The sequence below is a fragment of the Nelumbo lutea genome, chromosome 1 (genome assembly GCF_056320005.1).
Source record: "Nelumbo lutea isolate HS-2025 chromosome 1, American lotus-T2T, whole genome shotgun sequence".
Lineage (NCBI taxonomy): Eukaryota > Viridiplantae > Streptophyta > Magnoliopsida > Proteales > Nelumbonaceae > Nelumbo > Nelumbo lutea.
In genome coordinates, this window is record NC_142684.1 from 1176280 (window position 1) to 1203447 (window position 27168).

A 27168-nucleotide genomic window follows, 5' to 3' on the forward strand; every position below is an offset into this window, starting at 1 on the left:
CTTCTCGTTTTGCCAAATGATCAGCCAACCCATTAGCAGATCTTGGAATCAACAAAACATTTGGTCCCAGCTCACATATGACATTTTTATATTTCTCCTACGGCATATCCATACTTCCAAGGAGGCTATTTGATGAAAAAACGAGTCAAGGTGGGAACCTCATTGTGTAAGGTGGGAACCTCCTTGGCATTGTCAAATTTGAAGATTTTAATTCTAATGCCAAATTGTGTAAGGACTATTTGATGAAAAAACGAGTCAAGGTGGGAACCTCATCTTGAGAGTGCATAAGATAAATCCATAAAAACAACAATAATCATCTACAAATAATAAAAGTATTTATAACCCCCCATATCAGTAATATGATAAGGCACCCAAATATCCGTATGCACAATTTTAAAAGGAATAATGCTTCTTTTATTACTTATAGGATAAGTTGATCTACAATGTTTTGAAAGTTCACACCACACATCAAATTGGACACTTGAATTGATTTAAACTGTGAAAACCTTATTTAGTCCTAGGTTACAATAGAGAAGAAGGAGAAGAAGAAGAAGAAGGGCTCGACCAGTAGAGGAAAAATCATTCCTCTCTCTAGTCGACTCACTTGTATTTATCTCCAATAACATAGTTACAAGAAGGACCATATTGTCCCTCATAAGTGGTGGGACACATAACTTAAACTTAAATAAAACAAACCTTTCACTCTCAAATAGATAAACCCAAATGACCAAAATACCCCTGTTTTGTGTACTCTAACACTCCCACTCAAGCTGGAGAGTATATGTCATATAGTCCCAGCTTGTCACAAATATAATCTACTTTGCCCCGAGACAATCCCTTTGTAAAGAGATCTGCCCACTGATTTCCTGAGCTCACATGAGATGTGGTTATCACTCCACTTATCACTTTCTCTCTCTCAAAGTGACAATCGACCTCAATATGCTTGGTTCTCTTATGGAAGACTGGGTTGGAAGAGATGTGAACAACAACTTGGTTATCATAGTATAGTCTCATGGGTTTGTCAACCGAGAACCCCATCTCTTGTAGCAAGTTCTTCAACCATACTAGTTCACATGTGGTATGAGCCATAGCTCTGTACTCAGCTTCTGCACTAATCCTTGCCACTACTATTTGTTTCTTTCTCTTCCAAATTACAAGATTGCCACAAAGGAAGGTACAATACCCTGTAGTTGGTCTCCTGTCTGATATAGAACCAACCCAATCAGCTTCTGTATACCCTACTATTTCAAGAGTCCCTCCACTTTGGTATAGCAAACCATGACCTGGAGCACCCTTTAGGTACCTAACAATCCTTAGAACTGCTTCCCAATGAGGAATCCGAGGATGTTGCTTAAATTGACTCACCATACTCACAACAAATGACATATCTGGTCGGGTAATAGTTAGATAATTCAACTTTCCCACCAACCTCCTGTATTTTCCAGGATCATCAAACTCTTCACCTGCATCAACACTCAACTTGTCATTAAGTTCCATAGGAGTCTTTGTTGGTTTAGCACCTAATAGTCCTGTTTCTTCAAGTAGGTCAAGAACATATTTTCTTTGACATAAGTTAATTCCATGCCTTGACTTTGCAACTTCTATTCCCAGGAAGTACTTCAGCTTACCCAAATCTTTCATATTGAAGTGGTCCTGTAGGAACTTCAACCTGTCAATCCCATTATTGTCACTCCCAGTTATGATAATATCATCCACATACACCACTAGCAAGATTTTCCCATCTTTTGAGTTATGGATGAACACAAAATGGTCTACCTGACACTGTTTCATCCCAAAGTCTTTCACTACTTCACTGAACCTGCCAAACCATTGGAGATTGTTTCAGTCCATAAATTACCTTTTTGAGTCTACAAACCTTACCATCCTCCCCCTGAGCAACAAGCCCCGGCAGTTGCTCCATATACTCTTCCTCAATGAGATCACCATGTAGGAAAGCATTTTTGATGTCAAGTTGCACAAGAGGCCAATCATACATAGCGGCTAATGAAATCAACACCCGAATAGAACCAATTTTAGTCACAGGAGAAAACATATAGTCTACACCATACAGCTGAGGATAGCCCTTGGCCACTAACCTGGCCTTCAATCGCTCCAAACTGCCATCTGGAAGATACTTCACTGTGTAGACCCACTTACACCCAACAACATGCTTACTAGGAGGAAGAGCAGTGAGTTACCACGTGTGATTGTGTTGTAGAGCAGAGAGTTCCTCTTCCATGGTTTGTTGCCACCTTGGGGAGGTAAGGGCTTCTTGGACAGTCTTGGGAATGGAAACAGATGATAGCAATGATATAAAGTTGCGATGAGAAGCAGAAATGTGAGCAGCTGAAACATAGTGTGAAATAAGATGAGAAGTACAAGTGCGTTTACCTTTCCGCAGGGCAATAGGAAGATCAAGGTCTAAGGGAGAAGAAGCAATGACAGGATCTGTTGATGAGGGCTGAATGGAGGGGCCGATGCTCTTCTGTGAGTATACACTTGTCTGTTGGTGGCCTCTCAGTAGTAACTGACACGGGAGGTGAATCTGCAACTGGAATGGGAACCATGGGAAGGGGATCCGCAACAGGGACGGGGAGAGGAACTATGGGGGAAGGAGAAGAAACCATAGTATCTGAGAAAAAATGAACCAATTCAAAGAATGTGACATCGGAGCACACAAATGACTTATGGAAGTTAGGGTTATAACACTTATACCCTTTCTGAGTCCTTGAGTAGCAAAAGAAGATACACTTAGTAGCTCGTGCATCTAACTTGTCTAAATCAGGCCCCAAGTTTTGAACAAAACAAACACATCCAAAGACTCTTGGGGTGAAAGGAAACGGAGACAAGGTGGGAAACAACATCGAGAAGGGGGATTGACTTCCATGGATGGACATGGGCATCCGATTGATGAGAAAACAAGATGTGAGGACAGCATCACTCCAAAAATGCTTTGGGATGTTCATATTAAGCATCAAAGATTGAGCAGTTTCAAGGAAATGTCGATTTTTCCGTTCAGATACACCGTTTTATTGTGGGGTGTAGGCACAAGAAGTTTGATGAATTATCCCATGGTGCTCTAAGTATTGCTGAAATGGTATTGAGGTGTACTCTTTGGCATTATCGGAGCGAAGAATTTTAATATGAACACCAAATTGGGTATGTATTTCAGCATAAAATTTTTGAAAAATAGAGAAAAATTCACTGCGATCTTTCATAAGATAAATCCATGTCATTCTTGAAAAGTCATCAACAAAAATTACAAAATACTTATAGCCATTGTATGACATCACTTTGATTGGACCCCAGACATCAGAATGAACTAAAGAAAAAGGATTCAAGACAAGACTATCAACTCTTGGACTAAAAGAGGCTCTATGATGTTTCCCAAGCTGATATGACTCACAATCCAAAGATGAAAGATGACTCAAGGAAGGAACCAACAACTTCAGAGCCTTGAGAGAAGGATGACCAAGTTTGTAGTGCCATTGAAGAGGAGTAAGAGACGACTGAAAAGCTACTGGAGGGCCACCACCATCAAGTTAATACAATCCACCTGCCTCACGCCCTCCACCAATCTTCATCCCCGTCTTGAGAACTGAAACACACAAGAAGAAGGATAAAAGGTTATGGAACAATCAAGTGACTTGGTTAATCTACTAACAAACATAAGGTTAAAGGGGAACTTGGGGACATATAAAACAGATGGTAAAGACAAGGATGAAATATCAACATCACCAATACCACATATGGGAGATGTAGAACCATTAGCAAGAGTAACTGTTTGAGATGCGGAGGACCGAGAAAGAGAAGAAAATACATTAGGAGTCCCAGACATATGGTTTGAAGCTCCGGATTCAATGATCCAGTGTGAAGGCTTGGAAGCCAAGCAAGCCATACCTGAATGGGCAAGGGCAGCTGTGTTCTGCTGAGAAGATGTCCGAAGGAACTGCTCATATACTGCACGGGGTACACTCACCATCTCCTTCCCAGAAACACCAGTAAATGTGGAGGGGATCGGGTCAGTTTGTTGACTTTCAGTAGTTGTACCACTACCCTTAGTCACAACATGGTTAGCCCAAGTGTTGGGTGGACCATGTAAATCATAGCAGAAATTAACCGTGTGCCCCTCTAATCCACAGTATGTACACTTCCTAGGGGCATTACTTCTTCCTTTACCACGACCTCCCCCTGAGTCCTGACCTCTACTCCGGCCACCAGCACGGTTAAACACGGGACCACCACGGTTACTTGGAAGTCCACGACCACCACCACCACCTCTATTTCCACGTCCTCCCCCTCTAGTCACCACAAAACCAGATCTGTATGAGAGAGAAGAATGCTCTATAGACTCAATAGATGTCCTCCTAAGACGGGCAAAAACTTCTTCAAGTGAAGGAAGAGAAAACCCCCCCCAGTATTTGTGCTCAGACAGGCTCATATTCTGCCTTTAAACCCACCAGAAACCTTGTCACATCAAGTTGCTCACGCTATTGTTGCTGAATCTGAACATCCTATGTCGGAGGATGATATACATTGAGCTCATTTCGGATATTCCTCAGACTTGCATAGTATTCCTCCAAGCTTTGACTGCCTTGCTTTAGATTAAAGTACTCTTGGTACAACTAATACACCCTAGTTGTATTATTTTGCTCGGAATACAGTTTCTTAGCATGATCCCAGATTTCTTTAGCTGTATCTAGGAACATAAAGTTTATGCTAATTTTTGGTTCCATGCTATTCCACAACCATGTCATTATTTGTGCATCCTCCTGTTCCTAGTCACTAAACCCTAGAGATTTAGAGGAAGGTTTCTCCTCTCTCACATGTTTTACTTTTTTCTTGGCTTTTAAAAACACCTCCACAGATTTTGCCCACGGCACATAATTCTCACCATTCAACTTAATAGATGTCATTTGAACATTTAGGTAATCTGGAGAAATCATAACGCCTGTTTTATTGTCATTCCCATCTCCAATCGATGCCATCTTAACTAATTCACCTTCACAAAGAAATCACTGCTATATGTAGAGTATTCACCTTCAAATATTCAGCACAACCTCACGCACTTCCACAAAACTTATCACTTTCAGCACCACTAACTTCTTCAAATACACATTACACATCAAATACAAAAGCTGAAATCACTCAGTCATTAAATCAAGCACCTGTACTGCACACTGCAGAACCACTCACACATCAAATACAAGGGCTGAAATCACTCAGCCATTAAACCAAACACTTACACTGCACTCTGCAGAACCAACTTGTACTCAGCTGAACACTGTTCACCCGAACCTGCTCTCTTCATACCATCGAATAGAGAGCTTCTTACCAATCACCACGAACAGCCACCGCACCACAAACCAGAGGCATGAAGGCCTCCTACAGAGAAACACGACCACTCCTTTTCAACCCTTCCATTTATCTCCTAGTGGTTCTTGAGAAATCTGCAAAACCCTAGAGAAGAGGGCGATAAAAAAAATCTGGGTAAACCAGAATAAAAGAGCAAGACGAGCAGATCTGGACTTGTTACATGCGCTCTGATACCATGTGAAAACCTTATTTAGTCCTAGGTTACAGTAGAGAAGAAGGAAAAGAAGAAGAAGGGTTCGACCAGAAGAGGATAAATCAGTCCTCTCTCTAGTCGACCCACTTGTATTTATCTCCAATAACATAGTTACAAGAAAGACCATATTGTCCCTCATAAGTGATGGGACACATAACTTAAACTTAAATAAAACAGACCTTTCACTCTCAAATAGATAAACCCAAATGACCAAAATACCCCTGTTTTGTGTACTCTAACATAAACAAAGTAGTAAAAAGGACTCTTAAAGATCCCAAAGACAAATGACTCACTAATTATGCTAGAGCATAATCTGGCTCACTAATCGAAACACAAAAGGCTTCCCAACTTCTTTACCACTCCTAGTGCATGATCAAGTAAGTATATTTCATTCGCCTCACGGCTAGTCCTAATTACCTTCTTTGTCATCAGATCCTGAAAAACACAATGATAAGGAAAGAAAGTTATTGAACAATTTTGTGTTTTAGTAAGACTACTAACAGAAAGAAGATTAATACTAAGTTTGGGAACATGGAGTACTAAAGAAAGAGTGATGGCATTAGACATCCTGATGTTTCTCTTTCTAGAGATAGGGACAAAAGAGTCACCAGTAATGGAGAACTTATCTCTACTAGAAGAATGATAAGAGGTAAACAAAGAGGACAAACTAGTTATATGGTCAAAGGCACTTAAATCTACAAACCAAAAATAATTAGTGTTACCTAAAGCTAAAGCATGATAAGCAGTGGCCCTTGTCCTGAGTGAGCAGAGGATGAAGTAGAAGTTGGAGCCACAGTGTTAGATTGAGATGATCCAGTAATTCTAGATCATTCTCCAACTGAGTCAAAGTAGCTCTAATAGAAGCTACAACCTCCAAAGAAGCAGATTAGTCCTAAAAGTAGTAGTGCCATCTGAAGTGATAGCAACATTAACATTTCCCCTCTTATTTTTAAATCTTGTAGATACAAGGTTAGGGTGAAACTTCCTACATGTATCTCATGTGTTTTGACTTCTTACAATAATAAAAAAACACCCCCTTTTCTTCCTTTCTCATTTCTTTCTCCTTGCCACCATGCTTCTGTTTCACAACTGACAAAGCAGATGCAATTTGTGAAGTTTGTAAAATAACCTTTCTCCAGCTTTCTCCACTATGAATCAAAGAATAGGCTTGTGATAGGGTAACACCACCATCCTTAGTAAGAATCTGCTGTCTGATGATGTCATAGTAAAGTTTAGTCCTTTCAGAAACTTGAAGATTCTATTCCATTCAATTAGTTTTCAATGAGTGGTTACATCCTTCTAGCTTTCCTACTCAACTGTCTCCAAATGGTCAACCTCATGCTATCCTTCTAGCTTTCCAAATGGTCTCTTCACTCCTTAGCTCATAAACCCTAGCAACATCAAGAGGCTAGAAATACATCTCCTTCACATTATCCCATATTTCCTTAGCTGTTTTCATCCAAGATAATTTCAGCTTTTGTGAGGCAACATAGAGTTGCATAACAAAGTCAGTAGAAGGTAATTTTCTTGAACCCATTTGCGATGAGAGGGATCAGTAGTGGATGGTTTCTTAGTATCACCAGTCAGGTATCCTATCTTTCCTCTTCCCCCAACAGCCATCATGGCCAACTAAGCCTATTCCATTCAAATAATTCATCCTATTGAGCTTAACTGTGGTAATTTGAAAAGTATTGTTATCTGAAATACTTACAGCCCCCAAGATTCCTTCCCATTAGTCTTAGACTCATTTCCAGCAATTTCCATACTGATTATAAGTTTTTAACACTCAGACTAAGGATAGTAACATTCTCTGCTTATTCTCAGGACCAGTGGGCTTTGGAGATTCAACAAGGGCTGAACTACTAGCTGCGGTACAAGGACTACAGATTGCCAACCAGCTTGGAGTGACTAACTTGATAGTTGAGGGAGACTCTAAGGTGATAGTGGGATGGTTTTCGGACCCGGATACTGTTGTTTGGGGCTATAGGGACATCATCAAAATGTCAAATGGCTCACAAGATCCATGTTGATTAGTTTTCAGTGGGTTAGCAGATCAGCCAATACTATGGCAGACTCTCTAGCTAAATGAGGGGCTTCAAGGGATTCTTTGTTTTTGGCTACTTTGTAACTGTAATCTGGAAAAAGAGTTGGGATTGATCCATCCTTGAGGGGAGGTAACACCTCGTGCCTCGTCTTAGGGTGTTTGTACCATTCTGTTTCTATTTAATAAAATTACAGCCATTCATAAAAAAAAAAAAATTATGACACTCAGACTACACAAACTGATCAAAGAAGAGAGAGCACACTGCAGAATAGGTGTTCCAGGAGCAACATGAGATACAAAAAGGGTCTTACACCTGCTCTGATACCAACTTGTTGAACTAGGTGTAAGCTGATTCTATTTATGAAATAAAAAGATGATGAAAGAAGAAGAAAAAGTAGAGAGAAAGGGAACAGAAAAGGAATCTGTCATGCCGCCCCATTAATTTGCTATTTACAAAGAGCAAACAATGAAGCAAGTACAACGACAAAAATACCCTGCTGGCCAAAACGGAGAAAAAACATTACGGCGGAAAGAGAAAAAAAGGACTAAAAAGCTATGAATGGCCCACTGCATCTTTTATTTTCTTCTATTGAGCTTTGTGGACCTGGGCTTCATACTTCATGGTATGAGAGCATCTGATCCAGACCTAGAATCTGATCGAGACTTTTTTTTCCTTGCTGTTTTCTTTTCTCTTGTGTGCCTTTTATTCCATTTCTGAATCTTGAAGAAACCCTAGACCTAATCCTGGTTTGCTGAAGCTATTTCTAGGGTTTTTTCCTTAGGTAAAGGTCCAAAGAGACCCATTTCAGATTGTGTTATGCTCTATTAGGGCAGGATTAATCTGTAGTAGTCTTAAGACTACTAGGGAGATATAAGTTATCAGGTCTAGCTGCAAAGAGAAAGCAGTGTAGGTGATCTTTTAGGAACTCCCACTTGTATGGTCATTGTTTGGGTGGAGCTCCAAGGCTTTTCAAGCTGAAGGAGCTGCTGTGTGGATTTTATTTTTGTTCGGATGTTAGATTGTGAAGGATAAAGATGCTTTCTAGCACAAGTGAAGTGAAATCTAGAGATTCCAGATCTGGTGAGTGCCTTCAACATATAAATCCAGCCTACAAATTACCAATGTGAAGTTGGATGAATACAATGGGCCATTTTAACCAAGCTCTTTATCACTGGCTGTGGGTTGTTAGGGTATATCAATGGGAAAATTAAAGAACCCAAGGAGGAGGAACCATAATAGAAAATTTGGTGTAGAGAAAATACAGCAGTCATTTCTTGGATGCTTTCATCCATCGCACCCAAGATAGTCAATTCAACACTATCCTATAACTCACAAGATATGGGAAAAACTGTCTAATACCTATGGAAAGAGGAAGAAGAATGCATGGGACTGTAGGTTAACTCAAGATCTTGCTGCCTTGAGTCAAGGGGCATGTATGTTGCAACTTTGCTTCCTTAAAGGGTCATTGGTTGGGATTGTTCTAGACACAAAGTCAAGCATGGTAAATAAATTTAAGAAGGAAGGGTTTTCATGTTTCTTGTTGGTCTTGATCCCTCTTATGAAGGCATTCGATTAATTTTGGAGGGGGATGAACTACGCCACTTGTAACACGAGTTCCACTAGATTAAAAATGAATAGATAAGGAGAAAAGAGACAGGGACTGATGCCCATATTTAACATGCTGAACAATCTGCCCTTGTAATTTCTACTTCAAAAGGTGTGGATGAGAAAAGTTTGAAGTGATTTCACTGTGGGGGATAGAAGCATACAAAGGAAACATGTTCGCTTTTTCATCCCCATCTAAAACCAACCGCCCTAAAGAAAGAGAAGGAGTGTTATGAGGGTCAAGGTGCTTCTTGACATGTAGGAAATTCGAATGAGTGGATGGAATGCAAAAGAATATCCTTACATATGTTAGTCGTCATTTGGGACAAACTACTACTCCCACAAGCTTTAGCTCTTTGTGCCATTCAGTCTCCATCCTCTAGCTCTTGGGTCATTAACTTTAGAGCTTTTAAACATATGACAAGCATGTCTTCTTTATTCTCATGTTATCATCTTTCTTATGGTCAAGACAAGGTGAGACTTGTCAATTTTGTGGAGCAAGACATCAACCTTGACTTTTCTAAAGATATCTAATTATAAGTAATTCTAATGTTGTCTTCCTGTCTTCTTCTCTTGTATTACATTTGATATATTTTTTTCTCCATCTAAGATGCATACTATTGAGTGATCTAATTTTGTTTATCTTTTTTTTTAAATTTTCTACCAGGTGTGGTTCATGGGCGAGTATTCCCATATATCTATGGACTTTGACAATGTAAGATTTCTTTGCATATGTATCCCTTTGGGTTTATACTTCAGAAAACAGGATCCGCTAGTGGGTTGTCATATTTACATTGTGTAGTGAACACTGATGTGGTCCCCATAGTGTTCGTATGGCAGCAATATTTCTGTTAGATATGACAGTGTTAGTTGGTAGTTATTTCAGCTTGTTATTAGTTATTTCTTATTCTATTTGCCATGTAAGCAATAAGGGCAATTCAGCCCTTTTACAGTTAGCCAATAGTTATATAAATACTAAGAGAGGGTTGGCAGAAATTATGACCTGTCTCTCTCTTTTCTGAAACTCTCTTCGTGTACTTCTTCTCTTCCTCTCTTCTCTTCTTCTTCTCTTCAATTTTTCATCCTTTTTTTCTTTCTTAAGTCAAGACTGATTGTAGTCTAGATCAACTACTTGGTATCAGAGCCGACCTAGGAACTCTTATGCTAGTCTGATTAGGCCGACTGCATGAGAACCTCCTAGGTTTGGAAGTTTTTCAACAAGGAAGGAGGATCGACTGATTCTTGGAGGTTACTGGTAGTGTGCGGCTGCTACTAAAGAGATTGTAGAAGTCTGGGAGAGTTCCGGTAGTCAGGAAGAATCAAAAGAAGCTTCGGATCCTCAAGATTAGGGTTTTGCATCAACCAGAAGGTGGCGGCTAGAGATTTTTTCATAAAGTAAGCTTTTTCTTGTGATTCTGTTTAGAAAAGATCATTTTGGTTTAGTCTGAGAGGTGCAGCTTCAGAATTTTTGTGTTTTCTTTAGGGTTTTGAGAGAAAACCCTAAAATCCAGAACTGTTATTTGTTTCAGATCAGAATTTGAAGTGGTTTCATTCAGAATTCTGTTTTCTATGTTCTTTGGAAGACCTAAGCCGGCTGTTATTAGTTGTTTGGGTGCTGTTTCTCCTATTACAGTAATTAAAAATGGGGTTTTTATTAATTCTTGATCAAGAATGGAGTTCAAGAGTCAAGGGGAAGGTGCTTTTGGAACTAGCAGTTCTGGTAACATGTCTGAGAATACATTTCAGATTACAACAGTTAAGTTTGATGGATCAAACTACCTAGAATGGGCTCAATCGGCCATGATGGCCATTGGGGGTAGGGGAAAACTGAGCTACTTGTTGGGAGATGTGAAAGAACCAACTAAAGAGGACCAAACCTATACCAAATGGGTTTAGGAGAACTATTTGGTTATGACATGGCTGTGCAACTCTATGCAGCCACATATCAGTCGGAACTATTTGTGGGCGAAAACAGCTAAGGAAATCTGGGATGCCATGAAAGAAACCTACTCCCAACCCCTTAATATTGTTAGGGCTTATGAACTGAAATGTGAGGTTAAGAACCTTAAGCAAGGAGAGAAACCAGTCTTGGTTTACTTCTCTACACTGAAATCTTTGTGGCATGAAATTGACCACCTAGAAACACTTGAGTGGGAAAGCCAGAAGGATGCACTAACTCATAGAAAGCAGGTTGAGACTAATAGGGTTTTTGAGTTCCTAGCTGGTCTGAATCCTGAGTATGATATTGTGAGATAGCAACTATTGACAAAAGATAGTGTGACCCTATCACAAGCCTACTCCTTGGTGCATAGTGAAGAGACTAGGAGAAAGGTTATGATGCAGCATTAGCCCTTCCCACCAGCCTTGGCAGCAGCCAAACCTAAGTCTGGGGGTGATACAAGAGAGGGATATAAAGAAGGAAGACAAGCGGGATATAGTATGTGAACATTGCAAGAAACCCAAGCATACTAAAGACACCTGTTGGAAGCTGCATCCTCATTTAGTCTCGGCAAAACTCAAGAACAAAAGGGGTAATGCTAATATGGCTGTTAATACTGATTGTGCCTCCTCATCGGGCACAAAAGGCACACCTCTAGACACCCTAGCTGCTGTCTGGGCTGCCCTGACTCAGTTGGAAAAGGAAGTTGGCAATTCAGCTCAATCATCTCAGCCACCATCAGCTCCCACATCAGCTTTTGCTCATTCAGGTACTCGGGCCTCAGTTTATCATGCTTTAGCTCCAGGTAACACTGAACATTGTTGGGTAATAGATTCAGGTGCATCTAACCATATGACTAGCTTGCCATCATTGTTCACTACCTATCACTTATCTTTTGGTAGAGATAAGGTGTCAATTGCTAATGGTTCCCTTGTTCCCATTTCTGGCAAGGGAGACACCAAGTTGTCTAATGCCATCTCCTTATCTTCCGTTCCGCATGTTCCTAAGCTTAATACTAATTTGCTTTCAGTCAGTAGCATTACAAAACATCATAATTGTTCAGTAACCTTTTTCCCTGACCGATGTGTTTTTTAGGACTTGGAGACAAGGAAGGTGATTGGGACTGGCCGTGAGACGAATGGGATCTATCTGCTTGAAGAGAGTTCACATTTGGAAGATAGTGAAGATAGAAAGTCTTTTGTTTCTTAGTCTGTTAGTTAGGTTATGCTTTGGCATAATCGGTTGGGTCATTTATCTTTTCGGTCTTTGAAGAGTTTGTTTCCTGATTTATTTGAGTCTGTTTAGATGTCCAATTTGAGATGTGAGAGTTGTGAACTTGCAAAGCATTGTAGAACATCTTATTCATTATGTAATGAAAGAAGTAATAATCCTTTTGATATTGTGCGTACCGATGTTTGGGGTCCTTATCACATCACTGCTATAGGGGGGTACAGATATTTCTTATTGTTTGTTGATGACTATACCCGGTTTTCTTGGGTTTACCTTTTGCGTTCTCAAGATAAGGTTCCTACTTTGACCCGGATCTTTCATCAGATGATTTTAACCCAATTTGGGGTCAAAATCAAAATCTTCAGATCCGGTATTGCAAAAGAATACTTTGCCAACCAATTAGTCTCCCATTTGCTTGACCATGGGATTATCCACCAAAGTACTTGTCCTCATACACCACAGCAGAATGGGGTTGTTGAGAGGAAGAATAGGCATTTATTGGAGGTGGCCAGAAGCATCATGTTTAACTCTAATGTGCCTATTCGTTTATGGGGAGATGCTATTCTTACAGCAGTGTATCTCATTAACCGAGTCCCTTCATGGGTTCTTGACATGAAGCCTCCATTTACCCTCCTATACCCTGATAAAGACTTATTTATTGTTCCCCTTAAAACCTTTGGTTGTACTTGCTTTGTTCAGATTCTTGGACCTCATCATTCCAAATTTGATCCTAAGTACTCCAAATGTATTTTTCTCGGTTATGCACAAACTCAAAAGGGATATTGCTGCTATGAACCCACTTCTGGGAAAAGATTTGCTTCTATGGATGTTACTTTCTTCGAGGATGTACCCTATTATCCTAGGGTTTCTCCTCAGGGGGAGAGTAGTGAGTGTGGGGTTAACTCATCAAAAGTTCCTTTACCTGTTCCATTGAGTGATGAGGGATGTAACGGGGAGGGGTGTCTGAGGTGTCGGGATTTGAGAGTCTATCACAGGTGGTGGAGGTAGGCTGATTTCGGTCATTAGCAGTCCAGGCCAGCCCCAGGTCCTTCTACAGATCCAGATCCAGGTACTACAGCTCCTTTATCAGATCTAGGTTCCATTGAGATATTCCACTGTTGAGCCCTTACCTCCTTTGGATGACCTTGACCTCCCCATTGTAGTCCGTAAAGGCAAACGGCATTGCGCCATATCCACAGCCCACTGCATTTCCCAATTCTTGTCCTATGATCACTTGTCCCCCTCTTACAGGTCCTTCCTCACATCTATTGATGATATTCCTATCCCCAAAATAGTGCAGGAGGCCTTGTCAGTTCCTAAGTGGAAAGATGCAATGAAGGTTGAAATGGATGCTCTTTTGAGGAATAATACTTGGGAGCTAGTTGACCAGCCTAAAGGGAAGAAACCGGTTGGATGTAGATGGGTATTTACTGTGAAACATAATGCTGATGGTTCCATTGAAAGGTATAAGGCTCGGTTAGTTGCAAAGGGATTTACTCAGACTTATGGTATAGACTACTTGGAGACTTTTGCTTCAGTAGCAAAGATGACCACTATTAGAGTTTTATTGTCCCTTGCAGCCAGTTACTCTTGGCCCTTGTTCCAGATGGATGTTAAAAATGCCTTCCTCAATGGAGACTTGCAGGAAGAAGTCTACATTGCAGTTGCCTCCTGGATTTTATGATGCAAACACAGGAAATAAGGTTTGTCGGTGAATAAAGCTTTGTATGGACTCAAACAGTCCCCCAGAGCTTGGTTTGATAGATTCAGACAAGCCCTTGAAAGGCTCGGCTATGTACAAGCCCAGTCAGACCATACATTGTTCATTAAGAGAGTTGACTCTTCCTTGACCTTGCTTGCTGTATATGTGGATGATATTGTAGTGACAGGAAATGATAATGGTGAGATTGAGTCTCTCAAACAACTCCATCAAGAATTTGAGGTGAAAGATCTGGGAGAGCTACGACGCTTCTTGGGTATTGAGGTAGCTAGGTCTAAACATGGGATTTTTGTTTCCCAAAGAAAGTATGTTCTAGATTTGTTGGAAGAAACTGGAAAAGTTAGGTGTTAAGCCTACATATACACCTATTGAACAAAATCACAAGGTCAGTGCAGAGGGTGGAGAGCCACTTGAAGATAAATCTTTGTTCCAGCGGTTTGTTGGAAAACTCCTCTATCTTTGTCTCACACAACTAGACATCAGTTATGTGGTCAGCGTTGTCAGTCAGTATATGCACTCTCCTAGGACTACTCACTTGTAGTTGAGAGAATATTAACATATTTGAAGAGGTGCCCAGGTAGAGGTATACTATTCAAGAATAATAATTACATGAAGATAGAGGTTTATACAAATGATGATTGGGCTGGGAGTATTGATGATAGAAGGTCTACCTTTGGATATTGTGCTTTTGTAGGAGGTAACCTGGTCTCCTGGAGGAGTAAGAAGCAAACTGTTGTTTCTCGTTCTAGTGCAGAAGCTGAGTACAGGTCCATGGCTAATGGTGTGGTTGAAATCCTATGGTTGAAATCACTATTTGAGGAGCTGGGTATTGCTTATGAGAAGCCCTTAATGTTGTATTGTGATAATCAGGCTGCTATTAATATAGCTCATAATCCGGTACAGCATGACAGAACTAAGCATATTGAAGTAGACTGACATTTTGTCAGAGAAAGGGTTTCATCTCAAAAGTGTCTTCCATATATCACCTCCAGCATTCAGCTTGCAGTCTTCTCACCAAGGCTGTTCCAAGGAAGAAGTTAGAGGCAGATCTATGCAAGTTGGGAATGACAAATATCTATTCCCAACTTGAGGGGGAGTGTAGAGAACACTGATGTGGACCCCACTGATGTGGTCCCCACAGTGTTCGTATGGCAGCAATATTTCTGTTGGATATGTCAGTGTTGGTTGGTAGTTATTTCAGCTTATTATTAGTTAATTCTTATTCTATTTTCCATGTAAGCAATAAGGACAATTCAGCCCTTTTACAGTTAGCCAATAGTTATATAAATGCTATGAGAGGGTCGGCAGAAATTATGACCTTCTCTCTCTCTTTTCTGAAACTCTCTTCGTGTACTTCTCTTCCTCTCTTCTCTTATTCTCTTCAAATTTTCATCCTTTTTTTCTTTTTTACTTCAAGACTGATTGTAGTCTAGATCGACTACTCACTGCTCATCAACTAATTCTACTGGACCATGCTTACGATATTTGTTAACTGGTCACTTCAATTGTTAGTTGTTTTCAGAAGTTCCTGTCTTCATTATACTAGATATAAGGTATGAGGTTTTATATTCATGGATTATGGATTATAGAATACTAAAAAACCATGCTTCTTTCGTTTTGCACTTGTACAGATTATTTCAGTGGTTTTGGATAATTACATGGTGCTCCAAATAAACTCAGAAAATAGCAAGCAACATTTAGAGAACTCTCAACTCCAAGATCAGTGGGTTCAGGAAGTTCTCAAAGCACAAGATCACTGTTCATCTTTCCCAGATATCAGTAAGAAGGTTCCTCGATTGCCAGACGTCATGAATACCAAACCTGAATTGGAGCCCACAGTGTAAAACTCGTTTATCACTAATCATGGTTTCTATTAACTCATTTTCAAATAATGTCTGCCATTTGTGTTAAATTGCCCTTTTGTTTCATTTGTTAATTTAACAGAGATGTTTCCAAAAGCCCCACTTATTGGTCAAGGGTTTGCTTGCACAATATGGCTGGACTAGCAAAGGAGGCAACTACAGTGCGGCGTGTGCTTGATCCCCTTTTCCGCAATTTTGATACTGGGAATAGTTGGTCCCCAAAGAAAGGGTTTGCCTGTTCTGTTTTATCAGATTTGCAATCTTTGATGGAAAAGTCAGGTAACTTTTGAGCTCGAAATTCAAAGGGTAACATATTAATATTATTGTATCATAATTAACTAGCTTGTCTAAGTTCTCATTGTTACCTTTACTGATTTTGGTCCTTAACATACAGGACAGAACACCCATCTTTTGTTATCTATCTTGGTGAAACACTTGGATCACAAAAATGTCATCAGAAAGCCTAGTATGCAGATTGAAATTGTTGATGTCATCATTTATCTTGCACAACATGTAAAGATGCAGTCCTCAGTTGCAATTATTGGTGCAATAACTGACCTGATAAAACATTTACGAAAATGCATGCAATGTTCATCTGAAGCATCAAATTCTGGGGATGAAACAAATAAGTGGAACACTGCTTTTTGTTCTGCACTAGAAGAATGCCTGATAGAGCTCTCAAAAAAGGTTTAGAATTTCTCACGCTATACTTTTTCTGTGTTTTCGTTCTTTATTCTGTTTTACATGCATGGTCCATCCTAACAAGTGCATTCTGATCATTCAGTCCATGTGCCACCATTTGGACAGGTCATAATTCAAGAATTATGTTAATCTTCTTTGATAACCATCTTTTAAAGTGAAAAGGAAATTGCAGTGCAAGAAAGTAGGAGGTTATTTCACTATGAAGAAAAAAAAATACATTGGATAGTTAAGAATGAAAGTTCGGGTGCTCCTAGAGGTGTAAAGTGGGCCGTGCCGGACCGACACAACTCAGCCCGTAGGCGGCCCGTGGGGGCACTGCATTGCCTCTGTAGCATTGCATTGCCTCTGTAACACTGCGAGGGATGGAAACAAAAGAGATAACAAAAATATAAGCACAATAGGAATTTGAAAGAGCATTAGATTGTGATAGGATACTTTCTATCACTAACTATCCTATCGCATAGTTAGTGATAGGATGCTTTCTACATGTCTTCTTCCCTTTTCGAATGACAATAGGAAGATCAAGGTTAGAATCAATAATAGGATTGCTAGGAGGTTCAAGATTACCTGAGTCCCGGGAATTAGGTTGTGATGGGCATTCTGCTTCAGGAGCCACCCTCTTACTGCGCTTGATGAAAAACTGCTGCTAGGACCGAGGTCAATACACAGGAGGAGGAGGAGGAGGAGGAGGAGGAGAAGGAATAGAGGTAGGAAGAGAGGAAGGAATAAAGGTAGGAACAGGAAGGCAGAAGGGAGTCCGATCTTCACTTGCATTCTCCCCAGGAAGAGAAGGACGGGGTGACTGGAAAAAGGAAGAGGATTCCAAAAAGGTAACACCCTTAGAGACATATCTCTTGCCAAAGAGAGCATGAAAGCATCTATAGCCTTTCTGGACTGAAACACTTAACTGATTTAGGATCAAACTTGCGTCGGGAAGGACTCATATCATGAACAAAACAAACACAACCAAAGACCTTAAGGGGTAGATTAAAAGGAGGTTCATCAGGGAAGAGTAGTTGATGAGGAGAATGGAGGTTAAGGACCCTTAATGGGAGTCTGTTAATGAGATATACAACTGTCTCATTGGAACATGAGTTTGGAACAATAAGCCTCGAACAACTTCAACCACATGCCTATTTTTTCTTTCAGCCACTCCATTTTGTTGTGGAGTAGGACTACATGAACTTTGGTGAATAGTGCCCATGTCTTCAAGAAATCTATGCAAGTGATGTTCAAAGTATTCATTGGCATTGTCAGATCTTATTATCTTAACTCTTTTCTCAAATTGTGTCTCGACCATATTCATGAAGTTTTGAACAATCATAGGAACTTCATCTCTACTTTTCATCAAATAAAGCCACGTATACCGACTGTAGTCATCAATGAAGAGAATGAAATATTTGTACCCCGCATACAAGGGGTAGCATATGGGCCCCAAACATCAGTATGGATCAAGTGGAAAGCAACATTACTTCTTTTACTGCTTGCAAAATATGTTTTTTTACATTGTTTGTATAAATGGAAAACTCCACATTCAAAATTCAATTTGGACACAAAATCAAATAAGTTTGGAAACAAAAACTTGACAGAATTGAAAGACATATGACCAAGGCGACAATGCCATAATTTCAAGACTCATTTTCTCATTGGAACAAGACTCAGTCTGGCTTAACAATCCTTGCTCTGAAGGTCCATCCAGGAGGTAGACTCCATCCACTTCATGCCCACTTCCAATTGTCTTCCCCATGCTCAGGTCCTGAAGGCATACCAGTTATATGGGCACTGGCCCCAGAGTCTACCATCAATGGGCTAAAGGAGGTGGAACAAGCAAGTGCAGTACCTGTCTTAGTATCTGAACTAGATAGATTACTAAGTCTAGAACCAGATGAGGAGGATGTACCACCCTTCTCTAGCTGCAACAATATATTCCTGAGTTTGTCCATCACACCAGAGGAGTTAAGCATATCCGAAGGCTGAGCATCATTACCAACTGTAGCCAAGTGAGCATTGCCCTTCTTCCCGATTTTGTACTTCTCCGGCTTTAGATGAGGATTGAGCTTCCAACACCTTTCTTTAGTTTGTCTTGGCTTCTTGCAGTACTCACAAATAACATCATCGACCTTCTCTACAATGGGATGTTTGCTAGTATTTTGCTTGGGTCGTGATGACATAAAGGCAGAATGATCACTCATAGAGGATTGCATCATGGTGGTTCTTCGACTTTCTTCTCCTTGTACAAGAGAGTAAGCAACAGTAAGAGAGACAACACCTGCACTAAGAATGCATTGCCTGGTGAAATCAAACTTTGGGTTTAAGCCTGCCAAAAAGTCAAAGACTCTATTCTCCTCTATGTACTTCTGATACTGCTCACCATCTTCAGGGTCATTCCAAACTAGAGATTTCAAGTGATCCATTTCTTCCCAAATAGACTGTAGAGAAGAGAAATACATAGCAACAAATCTCTCCCCTTGACGCACTGCAAGCTTCCCTCTGTAGCTGATACGCTCTAACAGTATTGTTAATTTGGGAATAAGTAGCAACCACCCTATCCCAAATATCCTTAGCAGATGGAAGAAACATGTAATTTCGGGCAATACGAGGTTGCATTGAGCAAATCAACCATGACATAACAAGGGAGTTGTTCTGTTCCCACCTTGAAAATTTCGGGTCTTCAGGACTCGGCTTCACTTCCCTTCCTATGATGAATCTCAGTTTACCCTTCTTAGTAATGGTAAGTTTAGCAGACTGAGAACACTCTAAAAAATTAGTTCCATCCAGTTTAAGAGTAGTTACCATACCACTGGAAATATCTACAGTTCCCGGGAGCACACTGGGAACCATCGGAAAATCCTTCGATGATTCCATATTCTAACAAGACACCTTTTCACCAACCAAAAAGGACTCCCAACACTTTAACTAAGGTTCCAGACCCAAAAACCAGGTTACCACATGGTTAAGAACCAAAGGAAGCTTGAAAAAACTAAGTTGGTGGCAAAATAGAAGGAGAAAAATATCTCCCAAAAATCACACAGTGCTCAGAAAATTACGGGACCACTTCCTGTCAACCCCAAATTGAAAAACGACCTGAATGGTCTAGGTTTTACAGCAGAAAAATATCATTAAACCTGCTGTACATGGCTCGACATCAGATCTGGAATTTCTGCGATTTTTTCCTTAAAACATCCACCAAAAATCATAGAAGTTTCATATGATGACAAGTGTCATACCAAAATTTTTCTAAAATCAGGGCGAATCAAACTGTGCTGGTTTCATAGACTGCCACCGGTACCTGTACGGACTGTTGACATCATCCGGCGGCGGTCTGACGTCAGCAGTTCGCCTCTGGGTAGGAGATCAGCAGAGAACAACTCCCAGATGCTTCTACCCGCTCTGATACCAAGTTGTAGAAACTAGGGTTTCAAGAGAGAGGAAGAAGAGAAGAGAAGAAGAAGAAGAAGGGGAAGAAGAGAGCAAGTGTTGAGAGGTGTGTGTTTTTCATTGTTCACACCCACAAAAGAATACATTATAGTCTGAGAAAATAATAATTACAAGAAGGCCCCTATATGGGTGCCCAAATACTGAGAAAGTATAAGAAAGGAGAAAAAACCAAAAACACCCCTGTCTAGCCATTCTCAACACTCATGTTTCCTCTAACCTTCAATTGGTAGATATCTTCACAAAAGCTATGACAAGGGCTAAGCATACTTTTCTTATTGGCTAATTGATGCCAGTTCCCTTGCATCACTTTGAGGGGAAGTGTAGAAACTGGGAAGGTTAAAGTTGTAATTTTACTTTGTTCTTGTTGTACATATTCTTTTATTCTTTTCTTATGCACTTATACTTCTTGCAACAGAAGGATAGAATTGTCCTTTTATTTCACTTTAATATAAATATCTTTTCTCTTGGTGTGGTTGTTCAACTGACACACCACAATATTCATTCTCTTATTCAAGCTGCACTGACAGAAACTATGTTTTTTCTTTAAATGAAACTTGAAACTATGTTTTTCACAGAACTTTCATGAATACACAACAGATGTCATAAAATAATTAATGAAGTTAGTAAAATTTTTGTAACAGGTAAATAGTAATGTTGAAGAATCTGTGGATATACCTACTCTAAGAACATGGGCATTATTCATTAGGTGGGTCAGGATGGTATCAGTTAAGACCATATAAGGTTGGAGTTGTTTCAGTAGTTCTAGTTTACTAAGTTGGATTGGGTTGAGATATTTGCAATGAAAAATTAGTGAAAATTTTGTAACAGATGACATTGTGGCATTGAAGAATCTATAAATGTAACTTTCACTAAGAACATGGGTACTGTTCATTGTGGTAGGTCAGAATGAATCATGTCTAGTAGCAAGTGCCTTGAAGTTGTGCTCAGGTTGAAGCAAATCCATGCTGAAATGGATCTGTTTACATCCCCAATTGGATACATTTTTATAGCCTCTTACCAAATTTCTATTAAACCTTGTCATGGATTCCCATGTTGGTTATATAAATATGATTAGATACATGCACGGGATGTAGCAACAAAAGGGACAAGAGGGGTAGAAAGGTAAAACAAAAAAACCCTTGTCTGTGGATTTCCAGGAAAGGCCCAAAATGCTTCAAATATACAGGAGAAACCGAATAACAAGCATGCCTCAGAACAAAAACATTAACATAAGCACAGAAATTCCCCTTTTCCCCTAGAGAAAAGCACAAACTAGCACCCACGTGGAACCTCTCTTCAGAAAAGTGAAAAATACCCCAAACAACAGAAGAAAACTAGTACTATTCCTAATTTCCAGTCATCCATCCCACCCTAATAGCACCTCCACCTACCCCATTACACCCCAGGAAGATCTTTAATCCCCTTCCCCTTGCTAATTACTGCTCCCTCTCCCTTTCACTTCTCCCCTCCATTTTTCCTCTTTGACAGTTTAATCTCCTGATCTTTCCCAAGGTGAGAAAGCAAGCAACCAGTGCTTCAGTGTTGCACACATCCCCAGTTCCCACTCATTATATTTGATGAGATGGCTCCATCCTTCAAAGGGTCATATAATGAAATTGGTCTCTCAAATTGTTTCTGATTGTAGGATAATTTAACTGAAGCTTCTTCGTGTTATATCTTCTACTTATCATATGAATGCAAATATCATGACCTAGAACTTGCATAAAAGATTGAAATTGTAATTAACAGGTGGGAGATGTGGGGCCAATTCTTGATGCAATTACTGTTGTTATGGAGAATATCCCAACTACAATTATTGTGGCTAGAACAACTATCTCTGCTGTCTATCGCGTTGCACAAATAATCTCTTCAATTCCTAATGTGTCATATCACAAGAAGGCAAGTAAACTGTCTTTAGAATGTTTTCTGATAAAGCAGATTAGAATCTTGTCAAATATGCATGTTGTTGGCAAGATCTCATTTCCTATGTGTTTCAGGCCTTTCCAGAAGCTCTATTTCACCAGTTGCTCTTAGCAATGGCCCACCCAGACCATGAAACAAGAGTTGGAGCCCACCACATCTTTTCTGCTGTGCTCATGCCACAATTGGTTTATCCTTGGTCAGATCTTAACAATTCAACTTCAGTAGATCTCTCGCAGGTAAAGAGTGGAAGATTCTCCATGCAGGGTGAAGGACAGGATGAAGTGGATTACAAGGATGAAGCACTGAGTGAGGGAGGAGAACAATTGAGTGTGGATTTAAAACGTCATACTGTTTGTCCATCCCTTAGTCAGCCTCACAGCTTCAAGCTTTCTCCTTCATCTACCATAACAAAAGGAAAAGAAGTATGCAATTCTAACCCTTAGTTTTGGTACTCAACTAAAGATTCAGATGCACTAAGAGTGATAATTTTGTGATGTTAATAACATAATATGTGTATAGAATTAATTGAATTATAGTAGTAATTTTTAAATATTTCTGTATGCTTTTCTTATGAAGAAGGTGGCCTCATGGCCCTCATCATTTATTATATAAATGTAATTCTAACCTGAATATTAGCTAATTGAGATCCAAAATTAAACAAATTGCAAAGAAAACTTCTCCACTATTCTCTAATAAAATGCATGGTTACCTTGTTGTGTTTAGTATGAACATGTGTTGTATGGTTTTGCACAATATTTATCGTTGCCTGGTTATCACAATAAATCTTCATTACCATCAAAGGTAATCCCTAACTCAACAAAGTTTTAACCACAATATATCTAACATCCCGTTAGCCATAACTCTATACTCGGCCTTTGCTGTGGACCTAACAACTATGGACTACATTTTATTCCATGAAAAAATATTACTGCCTAAGTAGGTTTGACACCTTGAGGTAGACCATTTATCACCCATGAATTCTGTCCAATTAGTCTAAATATAAGCCTTTATTCTAAGATGGCCATGATGAGAATAAAAGGGTTATTTTCCAAGAGTTCATTTTAAATAGCATAATATCCTATCAACTACAACTACATGGGTGAATTCCAGAGTAATGCATGTATTGAATGGTCACATTGATGGAATATGAGAATCTGGTTGAATAAGACAAAGATAAGTTTTCTCACTATCTTTGTTTTAGTTGAAAAACAGTCCTAGAAGTAGGGACTGTGTTTGAAACAAAGAAAAACTAGCAAGAGAAGATTAGAGAAGAAGAGAGAGCTGCGGCAAGAAGGGTTAGAGGATGAGGTGTTCGAACTTAACCTCCCTCTAACTCTCTAATACTCTTTTATTAAGTTAATCTTTTAGTAATTACAAGAGAAGTCCTTAGTTGGACAAGAAATTACAAAAGATGAACTTAACCTTCCCCCTCAAGCTGAGCATAGATGTCAATCATGCCCAGCTTGCCAGTGTCATGATGAAGTCTTGCCTTGGGAATGCCCTTGGTGAGAAAGTCTGCCAATTGTCCTTCAGAAGTAACGAATGGAAGGCACACTTCTTCGGAGGAAACTCTTTCTCGAATAAAGTGTCTATCAACTTCAATATGTTTGGTTCGATCATGTTGTACCGGGTTGTGAGCAATGTTGATGGCAGCCTGATTATCACAGTACAACATCATGGGTCTGTCATGATCAATCCCAAGTTCTTCCATTAAGGACCTTAGCCACAACAATTCCGAGACCCCATGTGCCATGGCTCTATACTCTGCTTCTGCAGAAGATCTGGCCACAACAGATTGTTTCTTACTCCTCCAAGAGACAACATTACCAGCCACCAGACTGCAATATCCTGAAGTAGATCTTTTGTCATCCATATTTCCAGCCCAATCAGCATCAGTATAGGCTTCAAGTTTCAGGTGGTCATGCTTGGTAAATAGGATTCCTTTCCCTGGAGAGCCTTTCAGATAGCGCAAAATTCGTTCTGCTGCTGCCATATGAGTATCTCTAGGAGCATGCATGAACTGGCTAATGCAACTGACAGCATACGCATTATCTGGTTTAGTCATGCACAGGTACAAAAGCTTCCCAAGAAGTCTCTGAAAAACCCCTTTGTCTTCCAACAGAGTTCCATCTGTAGTTGAAAGTTTGTGACTCATATCAATGGGAGTTGCAACTGGTCTTGCACCTAGTTTTCTAGTTTTAGACAATAAATCAAGAACATATTTCCTTTGGGAAATAAGAATCCCTTCCTTGGATCTGGAAACTTCTATGCCAAGGAAGTATCTCAACTCCCCCAGATCCTTAATCTCAAATTCTGTACGGAGGAAAGACTTAAGAGCCAGAATGCCTGAGGCATCATCACCAGTCACTATAATGTCATCAACATACACAATGAGATACACTGCTAAAGATCTACTTTTCTTCACAAACGGAGTATGATCTGACTGTGTCTGCACATAGCCGAATTTAACAAGTGTAGCTCTAAATCTCTCAAACCAGGCTCTAGGAGATTGTTTAAGACCATAAATGCATTCTTTACATCCAACTGATAGAGAGGTCAATCAAAGTGAGCTGCTAGAGATAAAAGAACCCTCACAGATGTCATCTTGGCAACAGGGGTAAAAGTCTTCAGGTAGTCAATCCCATATGTCTGTGTGTAGCCTTTTGCAACAAGTCTAGCCTTGTACCTCTCAATAGTTCCATCAGCCCTATATTTAATGGTAAAGACCCACTTGCACCCAACTGGATCCTTCCCTTCAGGCAAATCCACGACCTCCCAAGTACCATTTGCATGTAGAGCATCCATTTCGGTTTCCATGGCATCTCTCCATTCTAGAATCCCAAGAGCTTCTGAGACAGACCTAGGAATGGGGTTAGAAGCAACAGAAGAGAGATAGGCAAAGTATGAAGGAGAAAGCAGGTCATAAGAAAGGTGTTTGGAAATGCAGTGTGCAGTACATTTCCGCTTCCATTTCCTAACAGCAATGGGGACATCAAGGTTTGGAAAGGATGATTCCAAAGGAGTTGAAGCAGTACCTGTTATCTCATCTGTGATTGGGAATGTATGAGCTTCATCTGTTGTAAAGGAAACCACTTGCTCATTCCTGGATCTCTGCCTTTGATGCACTTTGGGATTATAGATAGGGCGAGGGGGTAAAGAAATAGGGTCCCTAAGACAAGAGATATGAAGTGATTGATCCTCCATTGACTCATTTGGTGAGGATACAGGTTTGTCAAGAGACTCAACTGGGACAGGAAGAGGAAGAGCAAAAACTTGTGACAGACTCTCCCCCTGTGGACAATGCCCATCTTGAGAGGAACCATAAAAAGGAGAAAGTTCATTAAAGGTGACATCCATAGAGACATGTCGGGTGCCATTCTTTGGATCAAAACAACAATAACCCTTTTGTGTGGGGGAGTAACCAAGGAAGATACATTTGTGGGCTTTTGGTTCAAACTTGTGTCTTTGCACACTTGGAATGTGAACATAGCAGGTACAGCCAAATACATGAAGAGGAATTGGGAAGAGATCCTTGTCTGGATGAAGAAGACTGAAGGGGGATTTAAACCCTAATACCCTGGATGGCATACGGTTTATGAGATAGGTAGTAGTAAGTACAGCATCACCCCGAAATCTTGTGGGAACATGTGAGGCAAACAAAAGGCTCCTTGCAACTTCAACAATATGTCTATTTTTCCTCTCAGCAACTCCATTTTGTTCAGGGGTTCTAGTACAGGAGCTTTGATGAATAACCCCCATGTCAGAAAGATACAAGGATAAACTCTTCTCAAAATTCTCTTTTGCATTGTCAGATCTGAAAACCTTAATTCTAGTATCAAATTGAGTTAGAACAAGCTCATGAAATTGCCTCACAAGTCTTGGGACTTCATCTCGGGATTTCATTAAGTATATCCAGGTGAATTTAGAGAAGTCATCAATAAACAAGATAAAATATCTATAACCCCCCATAGAGGATAAATGGTATGGCCCCCACACATCAGAGTGCACAATATGAAAAAGAAAATAGGATATTTTATTGCTTACAGGGTAATTTTTTCTACAATGCTTTGACAACTGACAGGACTCACAATTGAGACTGGACACACTGACTCCCTTAAACAGTTTTGGAAACAAATGGCTTAAAGCAGAAAAAGGTAAATGACCCAACCGACAATGACTCAACATAATTTGACTAACAGACTCTGAAAAAGTAGAACCAAAAGCAACATTCTTGGGATGATCAAAGCATTGGCCAGGGGTGTTGAGCAAGTATATTCCATTTGCTTCATGGCCACTCCCAATCACCTTCTGAGACTTCAGGTCCTGAAACACACAGTGAGAAGGAAAAAAGGTTAAACAACAATTCAATGATTTGGTCAGGCTACTTATAGATAATAAGTTGGTATTTATTTTAGGCACATGAAGAGTGGAAGATAAGAATAAGGAGTCTGTAGCCTTGACAGTTCCCTTGCCGGAAATATGGACAAGAGAACCATCAGCTAAGGTGATTTTGTCACGGCCAGGAAGTAAATCATATGAAACAAATAAAGTGGAAAGGTTGGTCATGTGATCAGAAGCACCTGAGTTTATGATCCAAGGGGTTTTGTGTTTACCTGAGGTGGATGCCTGGTTAGCTGAAGCCCTTATACCTGAGTGAGCAAATGCAATGGTGGCTGGACTTCCAGAAGGGATGGATGATGAAAGTACACCTTCAACCTGACTGATCATCTTTCCAAACTTCTCATATTCAACTTTCATGGCTGCCAACTGTGCACTGGTAGACTCAACCTCTGTATCTGTGCCTGTGGCTGCATGTGCACTTCCTATCTTCCTACTATCATACTTTTTCTGGAATCTGATAGGTACAAGATTGGGATGCAATTTCCAGCACTTGTCCTTTGTGTGTTTCGGCTTCTTACAATATTCACACACCACTTCCTTCCTTCCTTCCTGTGCCACTGTGAGCTTCTGTAACTCCTTTGGGTTTAATTCCCATATTTGCAAAATGATCATTGATACCAACTCCTTGAACCTGCACTTGCTTTCTACTTTCTTCACTGCTGACCAAAGTATATGCTTGTGACAATGAAACATCTTCCTTGGACAAAATGTTTTGCTTTGTAATATCATATTCA

The 27168-nt window shown here is 40.0% G+C and overlaps 1 protein-coding gene across 4 annotated transcripts in view; it reads left to right on the top strand.

Moving 5' to 3' along the window:
* Nucleotides 1-27168, top strand: part of LOC148873158 (ARM repeat superfamily protein) — an 86998-nt gene that overhangs the window by 24586 nt on the left and 35244 nt on the right. For all 4 annotated transcript variants that reach the window (XM_088963523.1, XM_088963524.1, XM_088963525.1 and 1 more), the window contains 6 exons: nucleotides 9887-9934; nucleotides 15740-15948; nucleotides 16053-16249; nucleotides 16365-16657; nucleotides 21860-22009; nucleotides 22108-22455. In XM_088963523.1, the coding sequence (XP_088819649.1) occupies nucleotides 9887-9934; nucleotides 15740-15948; nucleotides 16053-16249; nucleotides 16365-16657; nucleotides 21860-22009; nucleotides 22108-22455 (1245 nt within the window). The remainder of the gene's footprint in view (nucleotides 1-9886; nucleotides 9935-15739; nucleotides 15949-16052; nucleotides 16250-16364; nucleotides 16658-21859; nucleotides 22010-22107; nucleotides 22456-27168) is intronic.